At 44.1% G+C, this 27529-nt stretch overlaps 1 protein-coding gene across 3 annotated transcripts in view; it reads right to left on the reverse strand.

Moving 5' to 3' along the window:
- FLI1 (Fli-1 proto-oncogene, ETS transcription factor) overlaps positions 1 to 27529 on the reverse strand; it is an 88477-nt gene that overhangs the window by 26563 nt on the left and 34385 nt on the right. For all 3 annotated transcript variants that reach the window (XM_075442483.1, XM_075442482.1, XM_075442484.1), the window contains 2 exons: positions 11859 to 12070; positions 3147 to 3301 (listed from right to left, as the gene is read on the reverse strand). In XM_075442483.1, the coding sequence (XP_075298598.1) occupies positions 3147 to 3301; positions 11859 to 12070 (367 nt within the window). The remainder of the gene's footprint in view (positions 1 to 3146; positions 3302 to 11858; positions 12071 to 27529) is intronic.

A 27529-nucleotide genomic window follows, 5' to 3' on the forward strand; every position in this document is an offset into this window, starting at 1 on the left:
CCTGCCTGGATCCTCTACCCATGCTTGGAACAATGTTAGTGACCTTTGACTGTGACTTTCCTCCCTCTGGAACAAAGCTTCCAGAAGCAAACTCATCCCTTTGAAAGGGGATGCTTGTCACAGCTTCGTTTCTGCAATGCTATATAATTACATCAGTGCTGTTGAAGTCACACCATCCTTCACAAGTGCATTACAAAGTCCCAACAGATGGCATTTTAAAGTCTGAGGATGGCGGTATTTACGGGCAGCAAAGGGACTCTGAAAAAAAAATTATTGCTTAAACGGAACACTTGCCATGTATCTCTGAGTCACATTTGTTCACCCCGCTGACAAGAACACAATTCTACCTCCGCTAGCCCTGTAAAACCAACGCAGCTATTGGAGGGCAATGTGGATTTTATACTGTCTAATGCATCATTATCGACTGTCAGCAAAGCTCCAGCTGTGGAATCTTTATTACTGGCGATGACGTAAGAGAGAGATTGAACCCGGCTGGAGTTTCAGACCCCATGGTGATGGTTTGCTGCATCAGTAGCTAAAAAAAGAAATTGTCCTTTGAGTTTCAAAAAGAGCATTAGATCAGAAAGTCACAGCAAGAATTTGTGCCACGATACCATTTTTACAGAGTCATTTTCAGAGCATATCTGCATTTTCAGATGTTTCCTGTGCTGCTTCTCCCCATGTATCCCACTTGAAAATTTAAGCTGCAAATTCATGTTCCATTGCAGCTGGAGAGGATTGCGAAGTCAAGCCTTAACTTTGGAGACGTTTGATCTGTCCATTACAGCCAGTACATTCCTCTAAGATGAACCCTAAACACTTCAGTTCCAAAGGCAGTTGAGAAAATGGATCAGAAACATGTAGCCATCGCATAGCCAGTAGCCTGTGCTTTAGGTAGGGACAAGAAATGCTGCTGCCACACATTTTAAAGTGTATAAAATAACACCTTGGTCCAGGACTGTAAACTGTACATGCTTGGGCTGCAGGGATCCCTTGACACAAAAGGTCAGGTAGTGGTTGTACCTGGTGCCTTCCTGGGCAGCTGAGTTCCAGAATGACTGCACGAAATGGAGAAGTAAGACCAAGAAATATTGAAATTGTAACTGTGACATTTCATTGCTGAATTTCTAGGAAAACCAGGTTTCCTGAAGTTTACTTTTGAACATGGAACTTACAACCCCATGTCTTTGCAAGTGTGCTTTGGGAAAGAAGGATGGATTTCCTTTAAATTTTGGCAACAGCCACTTTAAATTCTGCTTTCTAAGCACTGGCAAAAGACTGAGAATTTTACAATGCAAGTATTCAAGGGAGGATTCTTTTTTTTTTAATTAAAAGAGTTATTTGTCTTGAGCTTTAAAAAAAACCCCAACATTTAGAGGGCATAGTGCATTTGTGGTCTCCCTGTAAACAAACACTTTTGAATTTCAGATATTCCTTCAGCCATTTATCGCTGCAAAGACATTGAATGTTCTCTGAAAAACTGTCTTTTTGAAACATTGCTTTGAGTTTGTTATTTTTACTATTGCAAGCCTAATGTGACATTATTGTTGCCTATCTTCACCCTAATGCGCTATAAAACTTTACTCTGGATTGTATTAAAATTTCCAAATGCCTTTCCTGGATGAATTGGGCCTCATATCCTGCAGCCAGAGATCTGGGATGATGTTCATTATTGTCTTCCAAAGTCTGGTAAATTGCTTTTATTTCACAAGTATCTCAAAGTTTTGATTTATGGATGCTCATGAGGGGGAAAAAAGTCCTTTTTTTCACTTTCCTTCAAAGAGGAGATTTTAGACCTGCTCTTCCACTGAGGGCACTAAAAGTTGTTTCCCCTATGTCTACAACAGTGCTAAACTTTAGCCCATCCTTGATCTTTTTAAATAGGCATAAATAGCAAGGTGAAGAGCAGGATAAATACTCCCTCTTGGCTATTTTTAATAATATAACGACTAGTTGGTATCAGCTAACACCTTTCTAGGCAATGCTGCTGCTGAAAACATATCTGATGCTGTCACCAGTTAGGTTAGCCAGTCTCTCTAAGCAGATCCTAACACCAGCTTAAACAGTACTTTGAGATTTGTTGTCAATCTTTTATTGGCTTCTCTTCACTACATTCAGTTCAAGCTTTTTCTTCTCATCCCAAATGGCAAACAAATGCTTGGGAATTGTCATCTGTTCGTGGTCAAGCCACGATCAGAAAATAGATAAATTCCACGAGTACATTTCTTTCTGCCAACAGTCCATCTGCTTGAATCAGCTACAACCCTCAGTGAAACCCTCACAAACACTGGGTGAAAAGCTGCACCCCCTGAAATCAGTGGAAGCTGCAGGACGTAAATTGGGCCAGGACTTGGCTCATAATATCTCCCTTGCTGGAAAGTTCTTGGGCTAGCCTGTTTATATCTATGGTGTTTATAAACTTTGCAGGGAAAAGACTCCCTTGTGTTCCAGGTTCAGGTTTCACCGGTTGCCTGCCACAGCAGCTCTCATCCTTGATTATCCAAATGCATCTAATGCATCCTGCCAATTTCAGACAGCAGATGTGGATATCAAATAGAAACAGAGAACTGGACAGGAATGTTTCTGTGTAACAATTTCTGGAAGGATAATGTAGTTCCAGTTCCTGCAAAATACAATGTTCCTAGTTTTCTACTTCTAACAGAAAAATGAAAACAAAATTTCTCATTTTGAATCAATATGAGATGAAAGGGCATCTGGATCCTGCAGAGCATCATGGGAGTTATAATTTGGGTCCGCTTCATGCTTATTCTAGCCTATGAACTGCACTCTTTGATCACACTATGCATGTCCCATGAAGCACTGCAGATTCTCCTCTAACACATTACAGGAGATGGATTTGGTTCAACACACCAAAACAACACTTCATTCCAGGGAAAAAAAAAAAAAAAAGAAAAAGAAAAAAAGCAACACTAATAACCCACTTCTTGTTCTTATTCAAAGTTGAACATATACTGGGACACGGGAAATCCCCAATAGCCAGAAACACTGATATATTCTTTACTTTTTACGTGGTTTGTAAGAAGGAGAATTCCTCAGTGAGTGAATAAACAAGCCTTATCTGCTCAGCTGGATATTTAAGACAGTGCAAGGAAATATGACACAGAGAGTTTTGATGGTGGTGATACCTGCTGGGACAATGACTCTCCTCTCATTGGTGGTCATGTTGGGAGGAGGCCCATTCTTCTCATCCATGTAGGTGCCGTAACTCATTGGGTTGGACTCCGTCCCTGCTCCGACGAGTTTGCTGCATTTGTTCACACTACAGTCTACAGGGGACTCCCTGAAACGCAAAAGGAAGCAGATGAGTTGTCATTATTCTGCACCTTTCATCCCTGCTGTGGCAGAAGGAGGTTTGGGTTACGGAGATGGCAAGTATCACAAGGCTGAATAGCTAAGGGGAGTTTCTTTACATGTGGGAGAGGTCATTCCTGGCCTGTCACATGAATGTCATAAGGTGATCTGTGAATCACAAGTCTCACGGAGGGGATCTCTGATAACGAAACCAGTTGGAGGAAAGAGAGTTGGAGGTGCAAAGAAGAGTGACTTTCAGACAAAGTGAATGGCAGCTGTAAGGTCACACTCAATACCTCTGAAATATCAAAGCTCATGAACCAGATAAGAAGCAGGTGCCTATCACATTGGCCTCTCTGTTGGTTACACTCCCTGCTTCCCCTCCATCCCTTTTTGCTCAGTGGCATTTTAGCAGCCCTTCAGACACAGCTCCATGCTCCTAGGAGCCCTTGTTGGACTGGTTCACTCTCGCATTGCGTTAAATACAACCCTGCACATCATCTTTCCATTACAGTGGAATAAATCAATTGACCTCGTGTCCTAAGGCATTTCTGCAGATCTAAGCAGAAATACAGCTACACCCCCTTCATTTCATTAACAAAGAACACAGAATACCCGTGGCAAGATGAAAGGATAGTCACAGGAGAATACTGCAATATTAGTGTGGTATCTAAAAAGTCTGAGTGTAGCTGATCATGTCTGTTCTTAACAGTCAATCAGTCCCGGACTTGTCTACTACTTGGATAGGAAACCTAGCAATCTTAGGTGCCTTAGGCTGAGTCAAGAACTTCAGACCACAGAAACTGTGTGCGAAAAAGGCTCTGGCCCCAGTTTTACTTCTGAGGCGATGGAGTGATGAGGAGGGAACATTTAGCAACTCAGGCGGCACTGTGCTAAAACCTGGACTACTTGCAGACCCTTGGCAAGCAATAGGCTTTCTCTGTCCTGCTCTGGGAGAGTTATGAGCCTCCAAACCACAGATAGGGAGCACAGATTTTGTTTTTCTCCTGCTGCAGTAGTAACTCATGCTTTTAGCTCTAGAGGTCACTTAAACTACCAGTCCACAGCTTGCCACACACACAGCACATCCCAGTCCTGAGAATGTACCAGGGAAGGGCAGCGTTAGTGCCCACACCTTTACCAGGGTGCATTAGTGTGCAACCTCCATGCAAAGTGAGCACAGAGCCCATATCCAGAGCAGTTTAGTCCACTGCTTTAAGCACACAGCCGTCCTTCTTCCCTGCCAGAAGCAAAGTGGGCTGGGAGGAAACCATTCGCTGAAGGGTAAGAGCTATGACAGTGCACCAAATCCCACCCTCCGAGTTCAGCTGGCAAGGCTTCCAAGTTTGGACACTAAACAAATTTGTTTCTTAATCTGAATGGGGGGGGGGGGGGGGAGGGTTGAAGGGAGAAATTACTGAAATTCAGTTATCATGGCTGGGAGATAAATGCTCCACCGAGATATTCTAAGGCAGATGGTAATTTTTTCCTCATGTCTTGCTGAGGGAATGTTGCTTGAAAATGGAAATAAGATGTATAACTTACACATGTTCGAATTTAAGGTTTTACTATTTCGCCTACTGTTTTTCCAGGCAGGGAACCAAAATCCGCCTTCAGAGAGGCAAACTGCTGAAGGTTTAATGTCCCCGTGGCAGTCAGAGGAGAGTCTGAGCAACTGCAGGGACACCAGGGTTTTCACAGGGAATGTGATCATTTCTAACTTTCTGTTGAAATACTCTGTGTCAGGTGTTAAATGCTGCCTGTACTGGCAGAGAAAAAGCCCTGAAGCAGCACAAAAGATCTTATTCTTTCCCGAGGTACAGGCTGTCCTGAGAAGACTCGGTGAAATGGCGAGAGCATCCGTGCTTCAAGGTGTCAGACTCTCTTCGGGAGGTGACCGACCTCCTCGCCCGCCCTGCCTGGAGACCAGCTGCTGACTTTAAATGGTGCAGGCAACCCAGCTGGTGGGGCAGACCCGAGCACACACATCCCCACACATGGATTCCCACCTGCCTTTGGGATGAAGTTCTCCCTCCTTCAGACACAACAGTAACATTTTCTTTGGGTTCCCTGCAGTCAGCACGTCCCAGGTGCTAATAGTGGTGGCACACTCCTGCTGCCTAAGGTCCTGCTAAGGGGTTCACTCTCACCCCCCTGCTCTGTAGTTAAATTTCCCTGGAAAATAGCCCTGCATTGAGATATGCACTATTTATGATAAAATAGTTACATATATAATATTCATACAGAACTACAGGATATATCCAGATGTTTTCTAATAAGCTTATCTGCCGAGGAGAACACATGCTTTCTACTGGCGTGAAATGACACACATGAAAAGACCACAGGGTCCTTGGCTGTCTCTACGCTCTCTGCTAAGTGTCGTGCGCATTCACATGACCGACAGAGCACAGTAACAAAAATAACACCAGCACTGCAAGATATCTCCTCGGTGGTTTTGTGATGATTTTTCACTTTGCAGACTCTCGGCTTGGCAGTTAGGACCCTGCCCATCCTCTGCCTTGCTCTGTATCTCTCAGCAGCCAAAACCAGACAACCAAGTATCAGAGACAGATCTGAAAAAGAAGTTTAAGGGACTGAGGTGTCCTTGCCAACCACTGATTTACTACTGTGGGAAGAGAAGCCACCCCATTAATCCTGTGGGACACGTTAAGTGTGCTCCATGTACCCGGCAGGGTTGTGTCCGTGTCTGAGTAGATGCTTCCCTTCCCTCTGAGGAAGTTTTCAGGATGGTTGGATCCAGAGCTAACTGATCTGAATGCAACTGGGAATAGCATTGCCAAAACTTAACTGGGCAGGAGACAGAACCGTCCTTCCCTTAAGAAAAATAGTGTGATATCTTTAATGACAGCAAGCGGGAAGATCCTGACTTTTCTGTCCTCTGTAACCCAGCATTTCCTACCAGATCCAAATGGAGTGTTTTATTGGGAAATGAAACAGCACTACCAGACTGAACCATCGCTGCAGCTCCTGGACGCCCATTACTGTGCTGTCCCAGTCTGAGATGAGGGATTTAACAGCATCCCAGCAAAAGGTAGGTGTAGCTGTGGGCAACACAAAGAAGAATTCAGTGTGGGGAACAACTACAGTATCAAATGAGAACAGGGAGCTGCGAGCCATGAATAGCGTATTCATTGAATATAGCTCCTTTCGTAGTTCATGCACTACCCACAAGCAGACTTAGATTTATATAAAGATTTCCTCATTATTTGAAATGGTTTGTGTGAGGGGATTTCAAATGCCAGGTTAATCCTTGACTTTTCACAGAGACTTCAGACTTTCAAGTGGCTGTATATGCTGGACTTGCTCAGGTTCTGGGCAGAAAACATTTTAGATCTACTGAGGTAAATGGATATAGGCTGCTTTCACAAGATCTCTTAAGTATATTCACTGTGGCAGTGACAGAGTCCAAGGAATATGAAGCAGTACTCATTCCCACTGTCTGTCCAACGACTCTTCGTTCCAGCAGCTCCAGCAGCAGTCTCTGGGGATGCCAAGAGCTTGGTGTTTTGGGAAAATTTATGCTAGACTGGCCAAAATGGACAAGCAGCTAGCCTGGCATTGACTAATAAATCCTCTGTACAGCTTCAGCCTGTGTTCCAGGTACCTGAAAATAAAGCAATTACTGTCCCAGGGCCTCTGTCTAGGAATCACCTTTGGCTTTCATTTGACAGAGCAAAATAAGGGATTTCAGTGATTTCTGAACCTGACTCAGCTGTGGTCAGTGGGATATTTCCTCCTTCTTTCTATCCCTTTCTTCCTGTCCTTTCATTCCTCCTCTCTTCCTCTCTTTTTTTCTTTTTAAATTTTCCACTTTTTGGTGTAAGTCCCCATTTGGTTATCTCAGTTTTAATATTTACACTTAAAATTAGGTTTTAACTGTGGTTTTTTTTTTAGTTCAGAGAAGCGAGTAAGAACAGACATACTGTGACTCTGCTTGTGGTTCCCTCTTACAGGCAGGGAACAAAGCTATCAGGGCAGAATCACAGCTCCTGGAAACTCATATCTAACTTCACTTTAACCCTGCCTCTCATCAGGAATGCCTCAGGAGGAGGTTCACGCTGAAAAAGACTGTAAGCCTGCAGAAAGAAGGGACAGCTGTAAAAAGGATGGAACTGCCCGAGGAAAGCAGAGGGGCTCCTCAGGGTGTAAAATAATCGTGTTTAGCACGTATAGGTAAATGCAGACAGTGGGTAATTGCAGAGTCTGCTGCTCTGGCTGGGGACTAGAACAACACAGCGAATCCCACTAGAGGGCTCACACGCTGCTTAAAGGGGATTTCTACTAGACATCACAGACGGTCCCGCTGTTTTGTTTTGAGATAATTATTGTGGCATAAAACTGTTCAGAGATCCCTGAACCTTAGCATCATTTTAATACTCTGAAGCAACAGAATGTCTGCAAAGCATTTTCAAAGCACTGACTTCATTATTTTAGCTAGACGAAATTCATAACGTCAGTTGGAATCACAGCGAAGTTTGCCCACATCCGTGCGCACATACAGCACATTAGAATATTCTTTCACATTTGAAGATCATACAAATTTTGTAACTGTTTTTAAAAAATCAGTCTCTGAGTTTAGCTACGCATGTAGATCTATAGTAGTTCACTAAATACAGTTAAAATTTGGAGCATCTGTTGTTTGGTTCACTCTTTGTATTTGGAATTTATGTAAAATATAAGAAAAAATCTATTATTAAAATGGACTCTAAATAGGGTTAAACCTTATGCAGTGTTTTTCTAAATAATCACCCTCCTTTATTCATTGGAAATTAAAATGTGGAAGTTATTTTGTTTTTTAAAAGTATAAATGATTATATCCCAAAAGCATCTAAAGGTCCAAACAGAAATCCAATCTTAGTATGTTGGGAACTGTGCAAGCAAATTGGAGGAGACAGATCTTTCCCTGCATGGGCTATAAATTGAATAATCAAAAGACACAAACCCATCAGGACAAAAATTGCATGCTACACTTCCAGTCCCTGAATGGACACAGGGATGAACGGTATACACAGCATCTGGCAGCACACCCATGGAAAAGCTGGATTTCTATTTTTTGTGTGCAACAGGTCAGTGCTACAAATACAAGACCATTTCCCTTTTCCAATGCCTAAGGGGTGGAATAAGCACGAGGATTTTAATTCTTCCATGTTGGATTTTAACTGCCCTGTGTTTGGACACTCATCCCTGTGCAACACAAGTGTGGCACTGGGTTTTGTTCTGAGCAGGCCCCTGTCTGTGAAGGCAAGGACAGATTCTGAGGCCATGTACTGCGTCCAGCTCTGATAATATTACAAACCTTCACAAAATTTCTACTTCTGAATCTTGCAATATTATGGAAGCCTCATCTTCTCTCCTAAACCATAGATCCTTGCAACTGCCTGAATATCCCCTACACACAGTTAATATGCAGTTTTTCTGGAAAATTCTTTCCAATTTGGGAGTAAACCAGGAAAACCTGACATGGAGTAGAAAGGGTTTCCATGTTGTTCAGCACTTGGAGGGACAGGTCTGCAAAACAAGCTTGGAGAGTTCTTCAAAGGCCCCTACTCCCACACTGCTGAGGACCAAACCAACTCATCGCGCTGTATCCCACAGCAGTCAGACCTGCTTCTGGCTTCTAAGAAAAAGAAGAAAAGCTGGACACTGTGCCTTACCGTCATCCAGCTCCCTCCACTGCCAGGTTTCCTATAGCTTTATCACTCCCTAGAGTACATAAACCATTCTCTCAACAAGCAGAAAATGCCAGCGCCTCAAGTACAGGTGAAACACAGAATAAAGGCTGCTCCCTCTAATGAGGCAGCTGGAACCCGGTAAGAGAGTGTGCTTGAAAAACAAGAGAGAGAAGGAGAGGCAGAGAGAGAGGGAGGGGGAATAGGTTTTGTTATTCAGTCCACAGTTGAAGTTAATTTGTATTGAGGTTGGTGTTTGCCGCTCAGATGATGTGTCAGTTTTGCCAGGCAGCTGACGGGCAGAGGAACAAGCAACTAACAATGAACTGTGATGGACATGCGGGGAAAGGGCAAATTTGTAGCCATGAATAGGAGGAGAGGATGGGTAAGTCCCACGAATGTTCTGATTTCTTGGGTGGACTGGAGCTCTTGTGCTAACAGGTTATCAAAAGGCATGGCTGGAAGCTATTCCAGTGCCTAGTTCTGACATTCAAAACAGTCTTTTCTTCTAACAGATTGGGAAGTTGTTACCCCGCTTTTAGCGAGACTGAGGACACTTAGTTTCTGCCTAAGAATCTTGGTAGTCTGAACAAGCCCATAAAGAAGGATTTTCTCTTTGCTCAGAATAAACACACTTCTGGAGGGCCTTTCTCCATGGGTATGAGGACATTTACAGTTGTTCATGAATCAGTTTGTCAAAGCAGTATTATTTCCCTTTTTTTCTGAGCAGATGAGGAAATTGTAACACAAAGACCACAATGGAGGGACAGCCCAACACATTTCATTCCCAAGTACGTGCGATACACATACAATGAGAATGTTAGATAGACTTTTGGACATACAAGTACACACACATGCAGATTCTATACAGAATAGGTGCTCACAGGATCTGAAAAGCACAAATATATGCTGCTCAGCGAATGTGACAGGACAACTTCTTCCCTTGACCCTCCAAAATTTGTGAGAGTGAGACAGACAAGTAGCATAATGGGAGGAGACCCTTTCCGTGTGTTGGTCTGACACTATGGGTGCGAGCAACTGATGCAACGCTGCAAAGGGCTTCCTCACATGATCGTGGGAGCGTGTTGCCTTTGCCATATGTGAGGCTGATTTGGCCACCTCAGTTCTCCTGACTGGTTCAGCTCTCTGCAAGTTGGAGAGGTCAGATCTGCACAGCATGATTAGGTCAGGATCTCACTCTGCATTGCCCTCTTGAAGATTTTAGGAATAGCTTAAGAAGACTAGCCTTAGTAGCCAAAGGTAGTCCTCATGACTATCAAAAAAACCCAACCTGCTAGCACTTTCAAGATCTGTCCTTTCGCCTGTGTTATCCAGGGATGGCGTTTTTCAGGAAAGAACTTAGTTTCCCATGTTTCAGCCTCATTTCTGAGATTGGAAACACTACTGCAAAGATCCATGTAGTTCTTGTGAAGTCCAGAAATGATCGTAAGGTACAACCGGGGCAAGATCAAATTCAGTCTACAAATGATCACCATCAAAGACCAACGGACTCAAAGACCTTTATCTTATAGTAAAAACAGCATCTACTGTATACTTACGAGGAAAAAAAACATGCTGCTGTTTGAAGTCTTTAACACCATCACCTCACTACAGAAGTCTGAAAGTGCAAGGCTGCTTTCTGTTTCAAACGCTACACTTTGCTAAGTTCTCAGAAACCAGGAAAACAGGCTGGTACAGAAGCACTAAACTAAGCCTAAAGAAGAAAAACCTGTGATTGTTTAACTGTCTTGGATTAACATTGTACAAATATTAGAGAAGTTTGTGACCTTGAAATTAAAATAAAATTTAAAATTAATACGAACTCTAAAACCTAATGCTAAAAAGTAAAATAGTTTTTCATTATTGTATAGATTCAAAACTGAAAAAGGTTGAAATTTCTACACCTAACAATTTTGTCCAAAAAGGTGACATTTTTTCCTAGGCTTTGGACTTGTAGAAATATTTTTAAAATAGACAGTCTGAGCTGCAATAATAAAATGTTTTCAAGTCTTTGAATTTCTTATTGCACGGGGAAATGATCCATCTCCCACAGCTCTAACTAGGCATCATGGGGGGCAGGCCTCCTACCTTTTTGGCTAAAAGCTGTACAAGATGCATCATAACCCGTGTCCCTTTGACGGCTACCATCACTGCTCAGATCTGCTCCTGAACTCTCTTTTTCACCAGTGGTCGCATATATTCACACAGAAGAAGTGGGTGTATGCCTTTTGTTTTGTTACACCTCATAGACTGCCACTAAGGACCTCAGTTTCCTCTTTTTCCTTTCTCCAGCAAACAGCTCTCTGGTTTCGTACGGTTGCTTCTGCCCTGGTGGAGCACGAATCTAGTCGCAGATGCCATAAGCAGTGCCCTCCAGTGAAGCCATACATCCATTAGCACAGCTTTCACTAGCTTCACTCTGGAACACTGGTATAAACACCAACTTGGACTTGATGATCTTAGAGGTCTTTTCCAACCAATGATTCTGTGACTATGACTGCGTGGCCGACTCCATCTTCAGGAGCCCCTTGAACCATGGCACACTTGTGGGATGCTGAACTAAGTGATGAAACGTGTAATTTACAACAGTGTTTGCAGCACGAACTCTGTCCTGGCAGTCTCATGTCGCAGCCTGTACAGCGTTCATGGAGACTGGTAGAGATGCATGCTGCAGAACTGCAAGAGCAAGATGCTCAGGCCATTACAAAATGAGTGACGAGGGAACTCCGAGGGGAGCAGGATATGGTCCTACACAAAGAGCAGAGTTTGTTGATATGCAGGACAAGAGCACAAATGGACGATATGGGCTTTGCTTTTATTTAAGATTTAGTAGATGTGGAAAGGGTCTTTCCTTACCTTGATCCATTCATGTGGTCATATTCCCTTTTTACATTGACCCGGACGGGCTGATTAATCCACTCCTGCTGAGGAGGCAACGGGTTGATTTTGTGTGGCTGGCCATAGTCAGGGTTCCCTGAGGCTGTCATATCTGCCTTGGGGAGGTGAGTGGCAGCGCCGTACGTGGAGTCAAAGAGGGACTGGTCGTCGCTCACCACCGACAGAGCCTCCTGAAGAGAAAAAAACACAAGCGCTCAGAGTCATGACTAAACTAGTAACTCCACTCTTAGTCTCTCTTTGAGCTGGTGAGCACCTGCAAGGGCCCCACAGCTGCCCAGCTCTGTCTGAAATTGCCATCTGCCAGGATCGCAGGTTGAATCAGATTCTTTGGGGTCCATTAACCCGTATGCAAAACCGGTGGGTTGCTTTGCTAGCTGCTGGGTTGCTCTGGGTGGGGCAAGAGCTAAGGTTAACTTGACTTCTGCAAACAGTAAAGGTGGCTGCTGGGTTCAATATCATTCTCATTGCTTGCTGTAAACATCTTCATCTGCAATTTCATACAGTTCCCTGCCCACCTGCACTCACTTGCTGGTCCAAAAACAACCAAAGAGATATGTAGTACGTAGCATTTCTGGAGTGTCATTTGAAGGTCTATACATCTTCTTTCAAAGGGTTTTGTGTGGTGTTTATATTTTGAGGTTACTAGTGAAGGAGAAGCAGTCAGTACAGGTCAGAGTTATGGGTGTTAGTGGTGGAATAAAAAATGCATTACTTTACACTTTTTGTTTATTTTGTGGGAAGTGTAGGACTGGTGAGTTACCAAACTGTGCGTTTCTAGAAATGCTTAAAAACAGGAAATTGTTATCCTTTTTTTTTCCTGCTGAAACTCCGAATGCTGACAAAAAGTTTTGACTATCAATTTCCTTGCGTTGATGCGCTTGGGTTTTCTAAATGAAGCATGCCAGGCTCATAAAGGCTTTGGCACAGTCCGGCCTTATTCAAAGTGCATCTGACAAGGTCTGCATGTTCTTTATGGAGCTAAGTTAACCGCACATAACACAGCTGCCATTATGGCTGGCAAGCCAGAAACTGAACGAGGAACCTCCCAAACTAAAAGCACACACTACTTTAATGTGAGTTAATGGAGCAGACCTCCGAAACAAAGGCAGCAACAGACTCACCTACTCTGTGGACCGAGCATTCAAAAGACCCCTAACATTGACGTGTATACAGCAGTGGGTTACCCGTGAACATACAGGCACTGTCTTTGCTTTGAAAGCTGGGGTGTCGCTAAACCCTCAGTGCTCAAAATTCACAGGACACAGTCTAAATCACGAGCTTTTAAAAATCATAAATTATTGCCCTCTCCCCACCTCCCCGCAGCAGTCGTTTCTGAGGTTAGTTTTGCAAATTCTTCCATAACCAGAGAGGGAAACAGAAATTCTGAAAACTTAGAAAAGTGCAGCTGCTGGAATCCTCCAATTACATGAGAATCTAAGTGCAAATCAGATATTACCAGGCTCATGAGATCATCACAAAAAATGTCAATAGTTAGAGTCTACTGGGTAAACATCAGAATCCGTGTCAGCTTGAAATTAACCCACTTAGAAAGAGTCAGGTCAGTGCTCTGCATTTACAAATATCAGCACTTCTCTATCTCTGATCTCAGATCATGTAACAAAACCAAATAAGCCTGAGTAGCCTAGAACTGAAGTGGGCCTGACCAAGCTTGAATACAGAGGAACCCTCAAACATCTGCACAAGTCCTGCTGAAGTTACAGTATTTGCTGTAAAAATTTTGTAAGCAACCTCTCACACTGATCAGCAGATATGGCTACAGCCTTTAAACAACAAAAATGAGAGCTTTTACCCCACACTGCTTAATGCTGCAGGTTGTGAGATGCTGAGACTGTGTTTATCCTTTCCAGTAGGTTTTTCCTGGTGGATGCACAACCTTTCCAAATTACCCCTTCCCTTTTTCTGCTTTAATTAGAGTAAGCTAGGGAGTGGAAGAGTTTCCCTTGGAAGAATTTCCTAGTGGTGCAATCCTGTATGATCACAGCCTTGTGTCAGAAACTCCTTAAAGAGATTGAGACTATCTCCAGACTATAAACTTCCCCTGTGTAGAAAGGTACAAGAACACAAGATCTGGTGACAGCTCTGAAAAGAGAGCAAGCGTCTCCATCAGAGGTCAGGATATAGTGACTTGCTGCTTCTCTGATTTACTGAAGTCAGGCTGTCAGGTAGGGGTTCCTAAATGACACATCTTCTGTAAGTCTCTGCTTCCTCTCGGTACAAAAAATGTGGCATTCACTGCATTATGGCATGAGGTGGTAGGTGAATCCCCAGTACCTGGGGTGCTAGACTGAGTTAGGACTTTCTAGATCCAGTCTCAGCTATGCCTCTTACTGGTCAGAGCCATGGAAACCATGAGTACCACTGCAAATTCATGAACTAAAATTTAAAAATGTTTGGGTTTGGAGATATCCAGTCTGAAAACATACACTAAGTCAGGGGGTTTTTAGGGAAAAAATAGCTGGAAAAATGCTTTTTCTGCCTAAAGACATTTTTCTTCTGAGGAAAGCTTCTGATGGAAAAAAAAAATTGGAAAGCAGGGATCTTTCTGTCTACTGCCACACCCACAAAAAAAACCCAACACAAAACAAAACAAAAAACAAAATTCCAGCCCAAAGAAGAGCCCAGGTAGGGCTGCATCCGAGTACAACTACCTTTACACACACAGGCAAGTACACACTTTTCTCTGATATACAGAACACCTGATGGAGAAGCCTGCCTCCTCAGATAAGGATCTTCCCTGAAAGACAAAGCGGCTGCTAGGCCCTGCCTACAGCAGCAACTGGCCTTAGCGGGCACAATGATAATCTCACAGGCAGATGGCAGTTGGACCGAGAAGCTCTGCATTTTGCTGCTTGATTGCATACAGACTGCAAACTCTACCGTAGTCTTTAAAACTCTGTCTCACACAGGAAAAGAAATTCAAATGCGATGGCTGCCATCATGGCAAGCCCGAGCAGTTACTGAACCAGGCATCGTTTAAGCTAAAACCCTGAGTTAGTGACAGCCACAAAAGCTACAGGCTCCAGGCTCTGGGGGAACTGAAGACGCACAGAGCAGATCAGGCAGAGATAGTGGCTTGTAACACCTGCTTACGATCCGGGTCGCGCATGCAAATAGCAAACAAGTATTGCTGATGGCATGCAAGGGAAGTTGGGTGGCATGCCGCCAACCCCTGCTGCAATCAGCTTCTCCGTGGGGTGTACATCTCCATCTTAAGACAAAAACAAATGGGTGGCAAGCAACAGGTAGCCTTTAGCTGGCAGGAACAGGGCACGGGGATCGCTCAGATAACGTCCTAGCAGTGAGGACTACCTGGGTCTCAGTTTAACGCTCTTGGAAGAGGACAGGGCTTGGATGGCCTTGCCAGAATATCAGGCTACAGACCCAGATGGGGAATGTACACAACCTTCCTCGTGCTCGCTATCAGAGGCCCTGCTTGGCTAGAATCAGTTTTGAAGGGCTAATCTGTTCAGGAAGCGTTTGGCTTCAGTTCTGGCTGAGGAAGAGATCAACAGTTAAATTGAATACCAGAGGGCAAATTTCTATCCCCTGGAATTGAGAGTTACTTAGTATTTGGTAACGGGCAACTGGGAAAACACATCGAGGCGTTAAAGGTGCTAACATAACCTAACCAGACAGGCTACAGCTCGCCAGGGTTCCCCCCGCGCTGTTGCCTCCCGGGCTGTGTCCTTGAGCTGGCCAGACGAAGTCTGAGACAGGGGTCTTGTGTGTATTATTCTGGCATATATGTTACATTATATCGCCTCTGGGAATAGGCTAGCTTCAGTTTTTCCAGTTTTTAATCACATTCCTGGCATAAATGTGGCAAGTCCAGTCTACGGCAGCTCGCAGAGCAATGATAGGCAAGTTCAGCTCCCTGTGAAGCACAGCCCCAGCCTTTGCAGGGCAGCCCACCGCTGAACTGCCACGAATGAAAGGCTCCCATTGCTGTGACTGCTGAAACAGCTTTGCATAGAGCTGGCACACACTTCTGGATGCCTTAGACATGAATATGTGATATGGCTATTATTAATAACATTTTATAGTTGTAAGAGGTCGAATTTGCAGCTTTCCTTTTTTCAGATGAGCCATCTAGACCCAGGTCCCAGGTCTAAGTGCTTCAGCAAGGTGAGGTACACTTTGATTTTGGCCCTATGTGCTGCAGGAAAGCTAGTCTGTTCATCTGGTCACCCAGGCAGCACGCTGGGGAGGGCTGACAGTCCACCAACGCTTCAAGCAAGTTATCCCGAAATGGAGACAGCATGCAAGCTTTAGTAAAAGTTTTCACTTAGTTAATGAATTGAGCAGAACATTTGAGCCAATATATGAACGGGTCTGAGAAACAACCCCTAGTAAAAATCAGGGGCAACAGCGTGATGGAGACATCTGATGTGAAACATAGTCATTTACCTTGATGTTCTTCCGTTCATGGTTCCTGGCACAGTGTTTGGACAAGGCCCCTAAAAACTCAGGTTTTTAACCTTAACCAAGGCTCAGTGCTAAGGAAAGCTCGCTAGAGGTTCCCAGTTCCCTGGGTTCAGCTCTGGGAGAAAGGCCATGAAAACAAGAGCTGGTGTGGTGACAGCAGTCAGTGCTTTCATCCCAGGTATAGCCCAGTGCCTACAATAACGGCTCTTTCCAGGTGCAGGCAATGCGTTTACACTGAATATTGACTTTGAGCTCTTTGCATTCACTTTTCTGGCCATAACCACATTTAAAAGGCATTGTTAAAGATCAAAGGTTCATCCTCCTCCACAAACACTGACTTATAAGAGAAGAAAATGCTGAGTACTCGAACCATCGTGCCATGCATGGAAAGATCGCTTCCACCTCTAGAAAGGCGACTTCTTTCTTTACTTTTTTTTTTTCATTTTAATAATATACTTTTGCTACTCTTCATCCTGTGAGAAAAACACTCCTGAAGTACTTTTGTAAAGAGAATGTTACCAACACAGACCCACTATCTGAAGAGCCCAGACGCATGATGCAAAGTACCAAAAATACGAGGTACCAGCAGCAACTAGCCTTACATATGGCTTGAGGTTGCACAGAGGATCTGTTCCTTGAATAGGAATGACTTTGGCACTGCAGTTTTACAAGTCAGCACTTCTGCTGCCAAAATCTCATACATGCAGAAAAGTGATAACATCAGACTTCGGAGAAAATGAGTTAAAAAATTTGAAAAGGAGCAGAATCTGTGTTGATCTTGGGTCAGCAAATTCGGCTGAATTGGGCACTGATTTAGGCGGCAGGAAGGCAGAGCATTATTCTCATCCCTGCCCTTGACTTTGGGCATAACCTTTAGCGATGCATTCCCCTGTCCATGCCTTTTTCTCCCTTCAGTCCTCTGTCACCCTGATCTGTGCACACTGTAAGCTCTGTGGGGCACAGACCCTCGTCCAGTGCTGTTACTCGAATACAAATAGGAATCTTTTGGATAATTCAGAGCAAGGCCTGGACTACAATCCCACACTCTAATATAGCCGGTCTTTACAGTACACCTAACCAAAACAAAAAGATAGAAAGGCCTCTGCAGCTTTTTCAGCACACTTTTCTGGAGGTTTGCTCACGCTGCTCCACCTTCCTTGCAGGATATTATGCGATTGGTACAGGGACTCCACATAACTCCCCCTGGAAAATGATAATCATAAGCATTTTATTGCTAACAACCACAATCCAATCTTGTGCCCTTCACAATCAATTTAAGGCCTGGATCTACAGTGGAGGATTTACGGGCTGCAGCTCGCACCAGAGATCCATCATAACACTGTAGTGAAAACAGCAGGCTGAGAGCTGCCACTGCCTAAACGCATTGCTCTGTACCTCTTCTCTCTGCTTACAGCATTGCACAGCGAGCGACAAACCCTTCTGTTCACAGTATTTTCCAGCTGAGCTGATGGCATTTGGGTTGTGGCAACCCAAAGGCTGGTAATCCGTGCCGCAGAGCTGTCCCTGCCCTGAGGAGGAGGGACAGGAGGAGATGCAGTCTTGCTTTCCCTGCTGCAACAGGGCAAAGGATTGAGAAGGCAGCAGCATACTTTTAAGACTGTGTCAAAGTTTCTACAGATTTGAGGTTTTCTTTGTGTATAAAGGAGGGCTTTCATTTGATGATTTTTATGATATCCCACGGTACAATAATTTTGCTCTTACCCTGCACTAGAGACTTGCTCAAAACTACAAAGCAGGTCAACTCCCCAGACAAACTGCGATGCAAGCTCTCCTCGGCACCTCGGACTGCCTTTCTTTCACTTTCCACCCAGAGTGCTACGTCGGAGTGTAACTTGGCAGTCTTAGAAGACAGCATCGTTTCTTCACAATTCAAATAAATGGGTGGAATCAATAAGTTGATTCAAATAAATCAACTTAGTAGCTCATACTAGGGGGAAACAAAGGAAGAATAATATAGGCATAAATAGCAAGAACACACTGAAATTAGCCAGCTAAAAAATGGCACAAAATTATTTTGCAGAATTCCTCATAAGGAAATATCTTTATTTTTTTATTTCTGTGTTCACTATTTCCATGAAATTTGATGTCAAGTGGATAAAAGAAGGCTGCTAAATTGTTGTTTTGATATCAAGATCCCCAAAAGCTGAGTCAAAAAGGAAACAAAAATCAAATCATGCTTCTGCACTTCACTTTTCAGAAGAGCACTTGACTTCGTGCACAGGTTTATAGGGTCTGGATCAACGACTGTTTTTCTCAGTCTAGACTTCACATAAATTTGTTCAGAACCTATTTTGGTTTGTTTCCAACAGGCTAAATACCAAGTGGGAATAACCAGGACACAGTACTCCTTCCCAGCAAGTTGCTGCATTAGGGCTGATGATAAGAAGGCTTAGGGGCACCAGCCCCAGACCCATGGGAAATCTCCAGGAGATGCCTCTGTGCGGTCTCAGCACAGGACCAGTGGAGGAAGTGAAAAAAAAGAAAGAACCTGCCCAAATTACTGCTGTGGCCTCTTGACCTCTTAAAAGTAATATGGTGAAATCTGAGGCTGGAGAGACTGGACATGTCTGAGAGATCACGTCTCAATCATACAAGTTCCTAAATCCTGGAGGTGTGCTGCAGCTCTTTCTTTAAAGAGAATGGCAGCATCCCTGCCAGTCTCCAGCTGGCTTACCCACATCCCCGGGCCTACAGCTAGGGATTTCCCTAAGCACTCCTGCCTGTCTCAGGTGCTTCACACCCTGCTGTACTAATACATGCTGCAAGAAGCAGATGAAGTGTCTGCCCATTAGCAGATGAGGGACCAACCACAGCTCCTGGCTTATGTTCCCAGAAGATTTGGGAGAATGCCTGCCCGGTTCTGCCAACCAAGACACATGAGATGATTTAATATGAGCACTGAACCTTGGGGGTAAAACTTCAAGCCTGTTCAAAGTGCTGGAAGCTTTGCCATTGGCATGCGTTGAGCCAGGTATCATTTTCTGGCAGCTAATTTCACAACAAAAGGATTCGCCTCCATGAATTAATCAGCATAACTCTGCCGGGGTGGGAGGGCTATATGATCTGTCAAGATCTTTTCCAAGCCATGTCACGTTTCCAGAAAATCAGTCAGCCTTTGCCATGTAGTAACACTCTCCTTGGCCAGTTTAGTGGGCTTACATCACCATTAATCTCTGCCCACAGCTTTTTTGCTCCAAAGTTGCCCATGCTCACTAAGAATACCTTGACACTGATTGCTTTCCAGAGCTGGGCACTCAAATCCACCTAGCTGTAGTTCATCTTCCTTTTCATTTTTTTCTCCTCACCCTTGTAAAATAATTGACTTGCGCTGAGCAGATGCGTTTGTAAACAGAGACACATGGATATAACTGTGAACACGCACACTTCAGTAAATATTATTGTAGCATTTTTATGGTCTTTTCTGCTGAAGACACATGGAAGGAAACTGCAAGATGGTTTCAGAGTCTGGCTTCCTGACAAACCCAAACTATCCTGAAGAATAAATGCAGTCTACTGCTACGCAGAAGTTCTGTGCTGACCTCAGCTTTGTCCCGAAGCACCCACTGCCCGGCTCCTCTCCTTGATGCGGTGCCAGAGGCTGCTTTTCAGTGGCAAATATTTCATCAGGGGTTTGCAGACTGACCAAGCACTTTGTTTCAGAAAGCTTGAGCTCACTTTAAACTGCATTTGTCTATTGCAGGAGTGCCGCTATTTCTCTGAAAGGAGAGCTTTTTGGTGGTATTTTTACTCATACCAGAAACTGAGACTATGTAACGATCCTGCTGTTTTTGTTTTCCACATGCAAAGAGCAATCGAATCTTTTCAATATAAATGATTCACCCTAGAAAGGAAAACAATAAAATGAGAAACCCGAAAGTAGTGGGGGGTTTGTCACGAGAGAGGGTATGTCTCATCTATGTGTCTCTTTAACAGGCTGCCTTGGAAAAGGACATAAGGCGGAGGCTTAAAAGCCTGAAGCAATACGTGCAAGCCACAAAATCTTATCTTTTCAGTTTGGGTTCCTACAGCCAAAGCACTGGAAACTGTGAAAAGAGTTTCTCCCAGGAATTCAAGATCTCGGAGGTGGCAGTTTAGAGAGACACAAATATTTCAGGTTCCTCTGAGCTCTGACTCACCGCTACGCCGATGCCCATTCATTATTTTTTATTTCACTTTGATACCATTGTCCCAGTTACATTCACAAACACCGCAATCGTATCCTGTTTTGTTCTCTGACACCATTCCCTTCACAATCGCAGGAAGCCCATCAGGAAATATTCATCGGGTGCTGTTATGTTTCCATCCGCAGAGAACAAAACATGCACTTTCAGCCCAAGATGACTTATTCCAGACTAAGGAAAAACAACAGCATGAAAGAATCAAAGCAGAGTCTCCAGGAGAGAGCGCAGTGTGTGCTTCTCCTGTGAAACAGGGGTAGGAGTCCTGAGCAATGCTCAACGCCTCTTACCTAGGGAATGCATAGCAATGGATTTGTGGTCAGGGTCTCAGTCCTCATGATATTCAGAGCATAAATTTGATGTTTCAGCCCAGAGCTGGTTACTTAGGTTTGTTGTGAAGTGTGCATCACACACAGTACAGAGATAAGACGAAATGGGGGAGGTGGTTCAGGACTCATAGGAACCTACTTCTTCCCCAAAAAGCATGTGCATACGCTTGATAGAGCACTGTGGAACTGTTATCTGCCTCTTAACCAGAAAAAAGGCATTTACTGGGATGATCAAGTCCTGAGGTTCAGATTTTCAAAAGAGCCTGAAGTTAAACAAGTCACATTCACATTTAGTAGGAGTTGGGAGCCACAGTCCCCTAAGTCCCTCTAAAATGTTAGGCTGAAACCTCATGGGAGAGCCAAAAGACGAGCAGTTAGCAACAATACCCAAACCAGGTTTTCCGTTTGCTTTGCCCACTGATCCTGGCTGCAAATACAGGTGCCATCACTGCCCAGCTGAGTACTTAATAAAGCCGTGCATTGATGCCTTCTGCAGAATACCCAGCCTCTGCTGGCTCCTTATCCAGTTCCCAACTGGTCTCCTCCACTTGGCAGCGGAACTGACGGCTGCCACCCTGCTGGGATGGCATGGATCTGTGTTTTTCTTGTGCACCGAGCCCAGCCCCTGTGGCTCCAGTGACGAGATTGTTTCTGCATACGCCTATAGGAAAAGCAGAGATTTTGTGAACAAGCCGGCTCGTGGCATTCCAAGGAAAACAGCTCAGCAGGATTACACTGAGATATTTTCTTTCTCAATCTGAATAGAGATATTTGAACAGGAAAACCCAGTTTACCCCACCAGAAGTTCCCAGGGGCTTTTCTTTTCTTTATAGAGAAACACTGATGTTTTAATTTCGGTGCAAGAGAAAGATGCTGGAAGGATTCAGGGATAGCCATGGCTCTTACCTCTTGGACAAAAAGTTATGGGTCCAGATCCCATACTGGCACCTGGGCTGGAACCCAAAGTTAACATTACATTACAAAAAAGAGTCGACAAGGTGCTATTCTTCCTAGTGATATCAAACATCATAGAGAGAAGACGACCCTACCAACACTCCTGTTTCAGGAAACAGCAGTAGTGAAATAGGTTCTGATGCCTAATGCTATAGCAAAGCTACTGCTGAAGACAAATGTGCAGACTAAATATATGCAACTAATTCTGTCTCTGGTGTCCTGTCTACTAGAATCAGCCAGTGAATGCTGCCTCAGGGTTAAATCCACAGCACAATATGTGAGAGTAAAAATAAAAAACATGACTCTTGCAGCTGTGTTAATGTCCCAGTGTCTCAGTTTCCCTATCCACATGATGCCTGCCCCCGAAAGAGTTCATATTTTGTAGAGTGCTCTAATGTCCTTGGAAGCAGAGTGTCACGGAAGTGACAAGTGTTATCCTAGGGCTAGAACTGCTAGACAAAAGCAAAATTTATTCTCCTCTGAGGCTGTGCAAAAAACTTAGCAAAATCTCTTATCAATAACCATTAACAGAAAGTCTGTTGGTTTTATCAGTGTGGTACTGAGAAGGGCTCTGAGCCTTGCTTAGATAAATGAGGTCTCTTGCTGCTGCCACCTCAAGAAGTCTGTGCTCAGGGGTAGTTTTCCACACCTGTGAGAACTAATGGTTTCTTCTTCCCAGTTCCCCTCTGCCCTGATGAAGCAGACCAGGGAGGCAGAGGGCATGAGACATTTTGCGGCAGGGAGTTTTGAGTGTTTTGCTGCAGGGAAAGCAGGCAAGATGCAGAGCACAGGCTCACAGTGTGTCTGGGAGGGAGGGAGCTGGGAGCCAAGGCTGCCAGCAGTCAGATCCCAGCACTGAGACCAGTTCAGCGCTACGGCTGTAGGTAGGTCATCTAGCTCTGCATCCCAGCGTTTTCCTCTGCTGGAGGAGATGCTAAAAACATGTAAACCCAAGGGCCCGTTTGGGGCTGATTCTGTCAGCTTCCTGTCATCTCTAGGACCTTTGCTCAGACCTCCACGTGATCCACACTTTCCCTTAACAAATCCTCACCTGTAGCAATTAATGTCATGTTTTTGTTTGGTTTTGCTTTGGGTTTTTTTGGGGTTTTTTTTAATGAAAATTATTAGCTCTGGCTTGACAGCTGTCAAGTACAGAGGTGTCAGGCTCCTACTTTCATAGCAGTGTGCCAAACAGACGAAGCCCATATCTCAGGGCTGCCATGCAGACAGACATGAGGATGCTACATTAATTTCACAGCATGGGAATCAATGCAAAGCAACACCTTGCTCAAAATAATTTGGTAGAGTGTAGCTAAACGAAGCCTAAATCCTAGGCCCCCTAAAAAAATCTCTCTTTCCTATAGAGGACTGCCTTTACATGCAACGCTTTGTGATGTATTCTGAGATGTCTGCAGTGTGTTTTCCTTTTGCTGAGGAGTTTCTTACACTCTAATCATGCTAACATAAATAAGAAGCAGGCCTCTCGGCACATCTCCATGTTCTTAGCAGAGCTGATAGGACTGGTCTTATCTCTAACAGGGCAAGTCCCCTGAGCTGTGTTGAAAAGCCTTTTATCAGATGCAATTTAAAGAGAGCTCTTTTTGAGATGTAGTTCTGCAGCTCTGGCAGGAAAGTGGGGCTTCTGACTAAATCTCCTCTGGTTTTGTTTAGCATTGGGGTGAGAGAGTAGGACAAGGTCCTATTTGTGGGGCCAGCAAGACAGGGCTGCTCCTTGCACCTTCCCTGAAACAACGCTCTACTCCCTCAGTCAGAGGAAAACCCTGTCAAAAATGGCTTAACGATCTTCTAATATTTCCATGCAATTAAAGGCCACATCTGTCTCACAGACCCCGTCCTCCTTTGCTAATGTACAGACATGAACTAAACAGTCTGTCTTGTCGATTCGCAGGGTAACAAAGGGGCCTATTCATAACACAGGCACTTTGGCTATTTCGTGTGTGTGAAATGAAATAGAGTTTGCATTTGGAGAATAACCTGTGTTGGAGTTAGCAAGAGATTTCTGCTCTAATAAATCAATCAGCTTTACCGGCTAATAAAATGGCCCCCCTCCTAATTCTGACTGTGCTAACCAGACAGCCACCCTACAGAGAGGCAACTACAGTTTCTGTGCAGAAGTGAGAACCTACGCTAGCTTGCTATTAAAACTCATAGGAGGATTAAAAAAAACAGGTATCAGCTTGGCTGGAATTTTTCAAGCAGCTTAAGAGAAGGAGTTATCCCTGGCCCAAGGAATTTGGTTGTCATCTCTGTGGCCTTGGCTGTGCCAGTCAGCGGGTACGTGTTTTACCACCGTCTCTAGCTGGCTTAGGGCCAGGTAAGGTTCTGCTCTTGTCTTTGCTCAGTTCTTTCTGAAGAAAATGGGAGCACTGCAGTAAAGAAAACCACCCAGCAATCACCCACCCTTCAAAGACCCACTTCTGATTTGTTAGTGACATTGAGGGTTTGAAAAGAGAAAACAAATAGAGGGACATGCTGGCATAGTCCCAAACCAATACCAACATTATGTTTTGCCCTGACTAAGAGTTTCAGTCAATACCTGCACGTATATCCAGACAGCCAGGGCAGTGCAAGGGATATATTACTGCTTATTTAACATTTGGCTTGCAAATGCCTTGAGGGAATGGGCTGTTGGGGGGGGGTGTTCCACTTTTCTGAGCACATTGGCACGCTGGTCCATATTTGATCATGGTCTGTATCTCTGCCATCTTAGTGCTTTCACAATACAAACAAATACACTAATAATGTTCACACCTCAACACACCTCATTTCCTCAGCTTTCAAGTGTACAGGAAGCACCAAAAAGATGGTCCTGTGGTTTCAATACTAGAGTGATATTTGGGAGATGTGGGCTCACTTACCATCTAGGCAGCCAAATTGCTTGTTCCACTTGAGCGAAAAGTTTTCTGTGTAAAATGAGGGGCAAAAGTGGGTGTCAAGGCCACAGGGTAAGAGATGGACAAACCTAGAATGTGGTGAGATACCGTTTTCATGTGCTGAGAAAATTATAGAGGCTGTGAGAAATTTTGCAATCCTGATGTTGGACAGAAAGTCATAACTATTGTCCAGAGAAGTCCACCTTAACTGAAATATTTTGTTTCAGATATTCTGAATGCTTCATTGCAGTTTTAACCTTTTCATTTTTCTTAAAATGTTTCAATTGGCTTATGTTTCTAAATGAAGAGTAGTTTCAAAACAGAACCTGGAAAACTTGACAAAGCACCAAGTAGGGCTTTCAGCAAACTGTCAAAAATGAACATTTCCAGTGAACACGTAGGGATTGGACAAATTTGCATCTTTCTAATGAAAAGACACTAAGCTGAAAAAGGTCAGACCCTATCTAACATGAATCTTCTTGTACACCTCCCTGGTACAAACACAGAGTGAATACTGTTGCAGTTTTTGGAGACAGGACCAAATTAAGCCTTTTTAGGCTTGCTGCCATGCCAGCAAAGCCAGTAGAATTTTTCACCTTTGTTTTTGGGCTGATGTATGATCAAATCTTCCACCTAGCTGTTTGCATATTCATGCACCTAAATGTGAATGCATGAATGACTCCAACTCATACACAGTATGTACTATCTGTCCTGGCAAAATGTCAATATCTAAGCAGTTATAGACAGTAGACTTTTAAAGATATTTTCAAGACTTTGTACAGACACCTAAAGAAGCAATTAGATGCTTAGACATATTTTAAGAAAATCTATGTAGCACTTAGCTCTGACTGATTTGCCTGCGCAGGTACCTCAGTATCTTTAAGATTTGGCATTTTGATATGTTGGTGACTAACACTACACCAGATTCCTGTGCTGGAGTGAAGTGGAGGTCTCCAAGAGACACACGTAAGGACAAAATAAAAAGTGCAACTCCCTTCTGGGATACCTGACACAGACTGGGCTGACCAATTCTTGCAAGCCCGAGCTGCATCCTCTGGAGGTCTGATTCTCCTCCCAGTCCTCAGCTTCTCAAGGAGACGAGGCACAATGGCGATCCTCATAAGGGACAGGTTCTTACTGGTTTGGAAAGGCACCACGTGAACATCCAGGGGAAGAAGCGTGTCTTCCTCACGGCAGGTCAAACAGTCACTTTCCTCGTCCACATCCTCTTAAGAACAGGTTTTTTGCTGGCTGGTGCTCAGTAATTCAGCAGTGTCCCTTTGTTAGCTGCCCTGTCTATTCCTGTTAGTTTGTGATGATAATTACGACAATTTCTCTTCAATGGGGACAACAAAGAGAATTGAAACATTGTTTCAGATGATGTTTACAGGATGAACAGTAAGACAGAAAATCAGCTCCTCACACACTATTGTAGCTTTGAGAGGACCTGGGGTCGGTTGGGTGACTTGGCCACAAAACTCCTTATAAAGCTGCTACAAAATAGGGGTAATTGTGAAAGTGACCTTTAGGGTAGAGCACTTCGAAATTAATGGATGCAAAACACTGCAGGAGAGCTAGGTATGAACAATCCAGAGAACACAGGAAGAAAGAGCTCGTATTAGCACGCCACACACTTACTCACACAGCAATTGCAGTTCTCAGAAGCAAGCTACAAAGTGGAGATGGTGGTATTACAGCAGCACTTCAAGAGATTTTGCAAGATATTAGGGCCTCGCTTGTGCCTTGGAGCTGCACACATTCACCTCTTCCCCCAAACTCGCTCCTTTTGGTTGGGAATGAAAAGGTAACACAGGCAGACAACCCAGAGGCAGGCTTCCAATATTTACTGACTGAAGACGCGGGCACCCACAATTTGGCTACACCATAAAAGCTGACAAGAAAAATTTTTGCTTCAGAGGTACCTGTTAATAAACCACTAAAGGCAACACGACAGGAAGTCTGGCATGCACCAGTTAATACAGCCAACGAGGGATCAAAAATAAATATTAATGTTGCCAAACTCCTAGCTGCAGGTGTGAGAATAGATTGGCCTACCTGGAAATACGAGTCATCTCCCAACAAGAGCTGGTACGGCAAAAGCTTCTATGTGGTAACATGCTAACGATACAGATAGATGTAGGTGTGGGGAAGCAGAGACCCTGGAGCACCCTCTCTTCTCTTTTCACAGGAGAGCTAAGTAGTCCCAATTGGCTTCCAAGGGCTACAGCTCAGATTAGACCGTGTCTCTGACTTTACAAAAACAATGAACTGTAGGGAAAGCAGAGTAAAAGATGAAATGGCAATGGTTTAAGCTCCCTCTTCGGTTGTCCCTTCTGAGCACTCGGTGCCCAAATGGTCTGTCTCACCATCCTAGAGAGGCGTGTCTGAAGTGTGGCCCACAGCTCCCCTGCCACAGGTATCCAGGTTGGAAAGGACCCCTGGAGATCACAGCAAGATACATATTACGTATCTTACACTGATGTAATTACAGATGCTCTACTCTCCCCTACTACTTCTCCATGTCACAGCAGACGTAACATGCTCAGGAATGCCAGAGGACCTCAGGGTTAATCACCAGGGAAGCAATTTTTTCAGTATCATCAAAGAAAAATGTTACGTGGGTGTTGTTAAACATGTCAAAATATTGCCGTGTTTTATCTCACATACTAAAGGTCATGTTTCAGGGTAGATTTCACACCACTTTTCTCATCTGTGAAAAACTTTTCGTTAACATGCAACCAAACCAGATACAAAGACATCATTCACTGAAGGTCAAACAGCACAACTGTAGTAAAAGCAGGCCGACA

This window comes from Opisthocomus hoazin, chromosome 24, assembly GCF_030867145.1.
Source record: "Opisthocomus hoazin isolate bOpiHoa1 chromosome 24, bOpiHoa1.hap1, whole genome shotgun sequence".
In the NCBI taxonomy this organism is placed as follows: Eukaryota; Metazoa; Chordata; class Aves; order Opisthocomiformes; family Opisthocomidae; genus Opisthocomus; species Opisthocomus hoazin.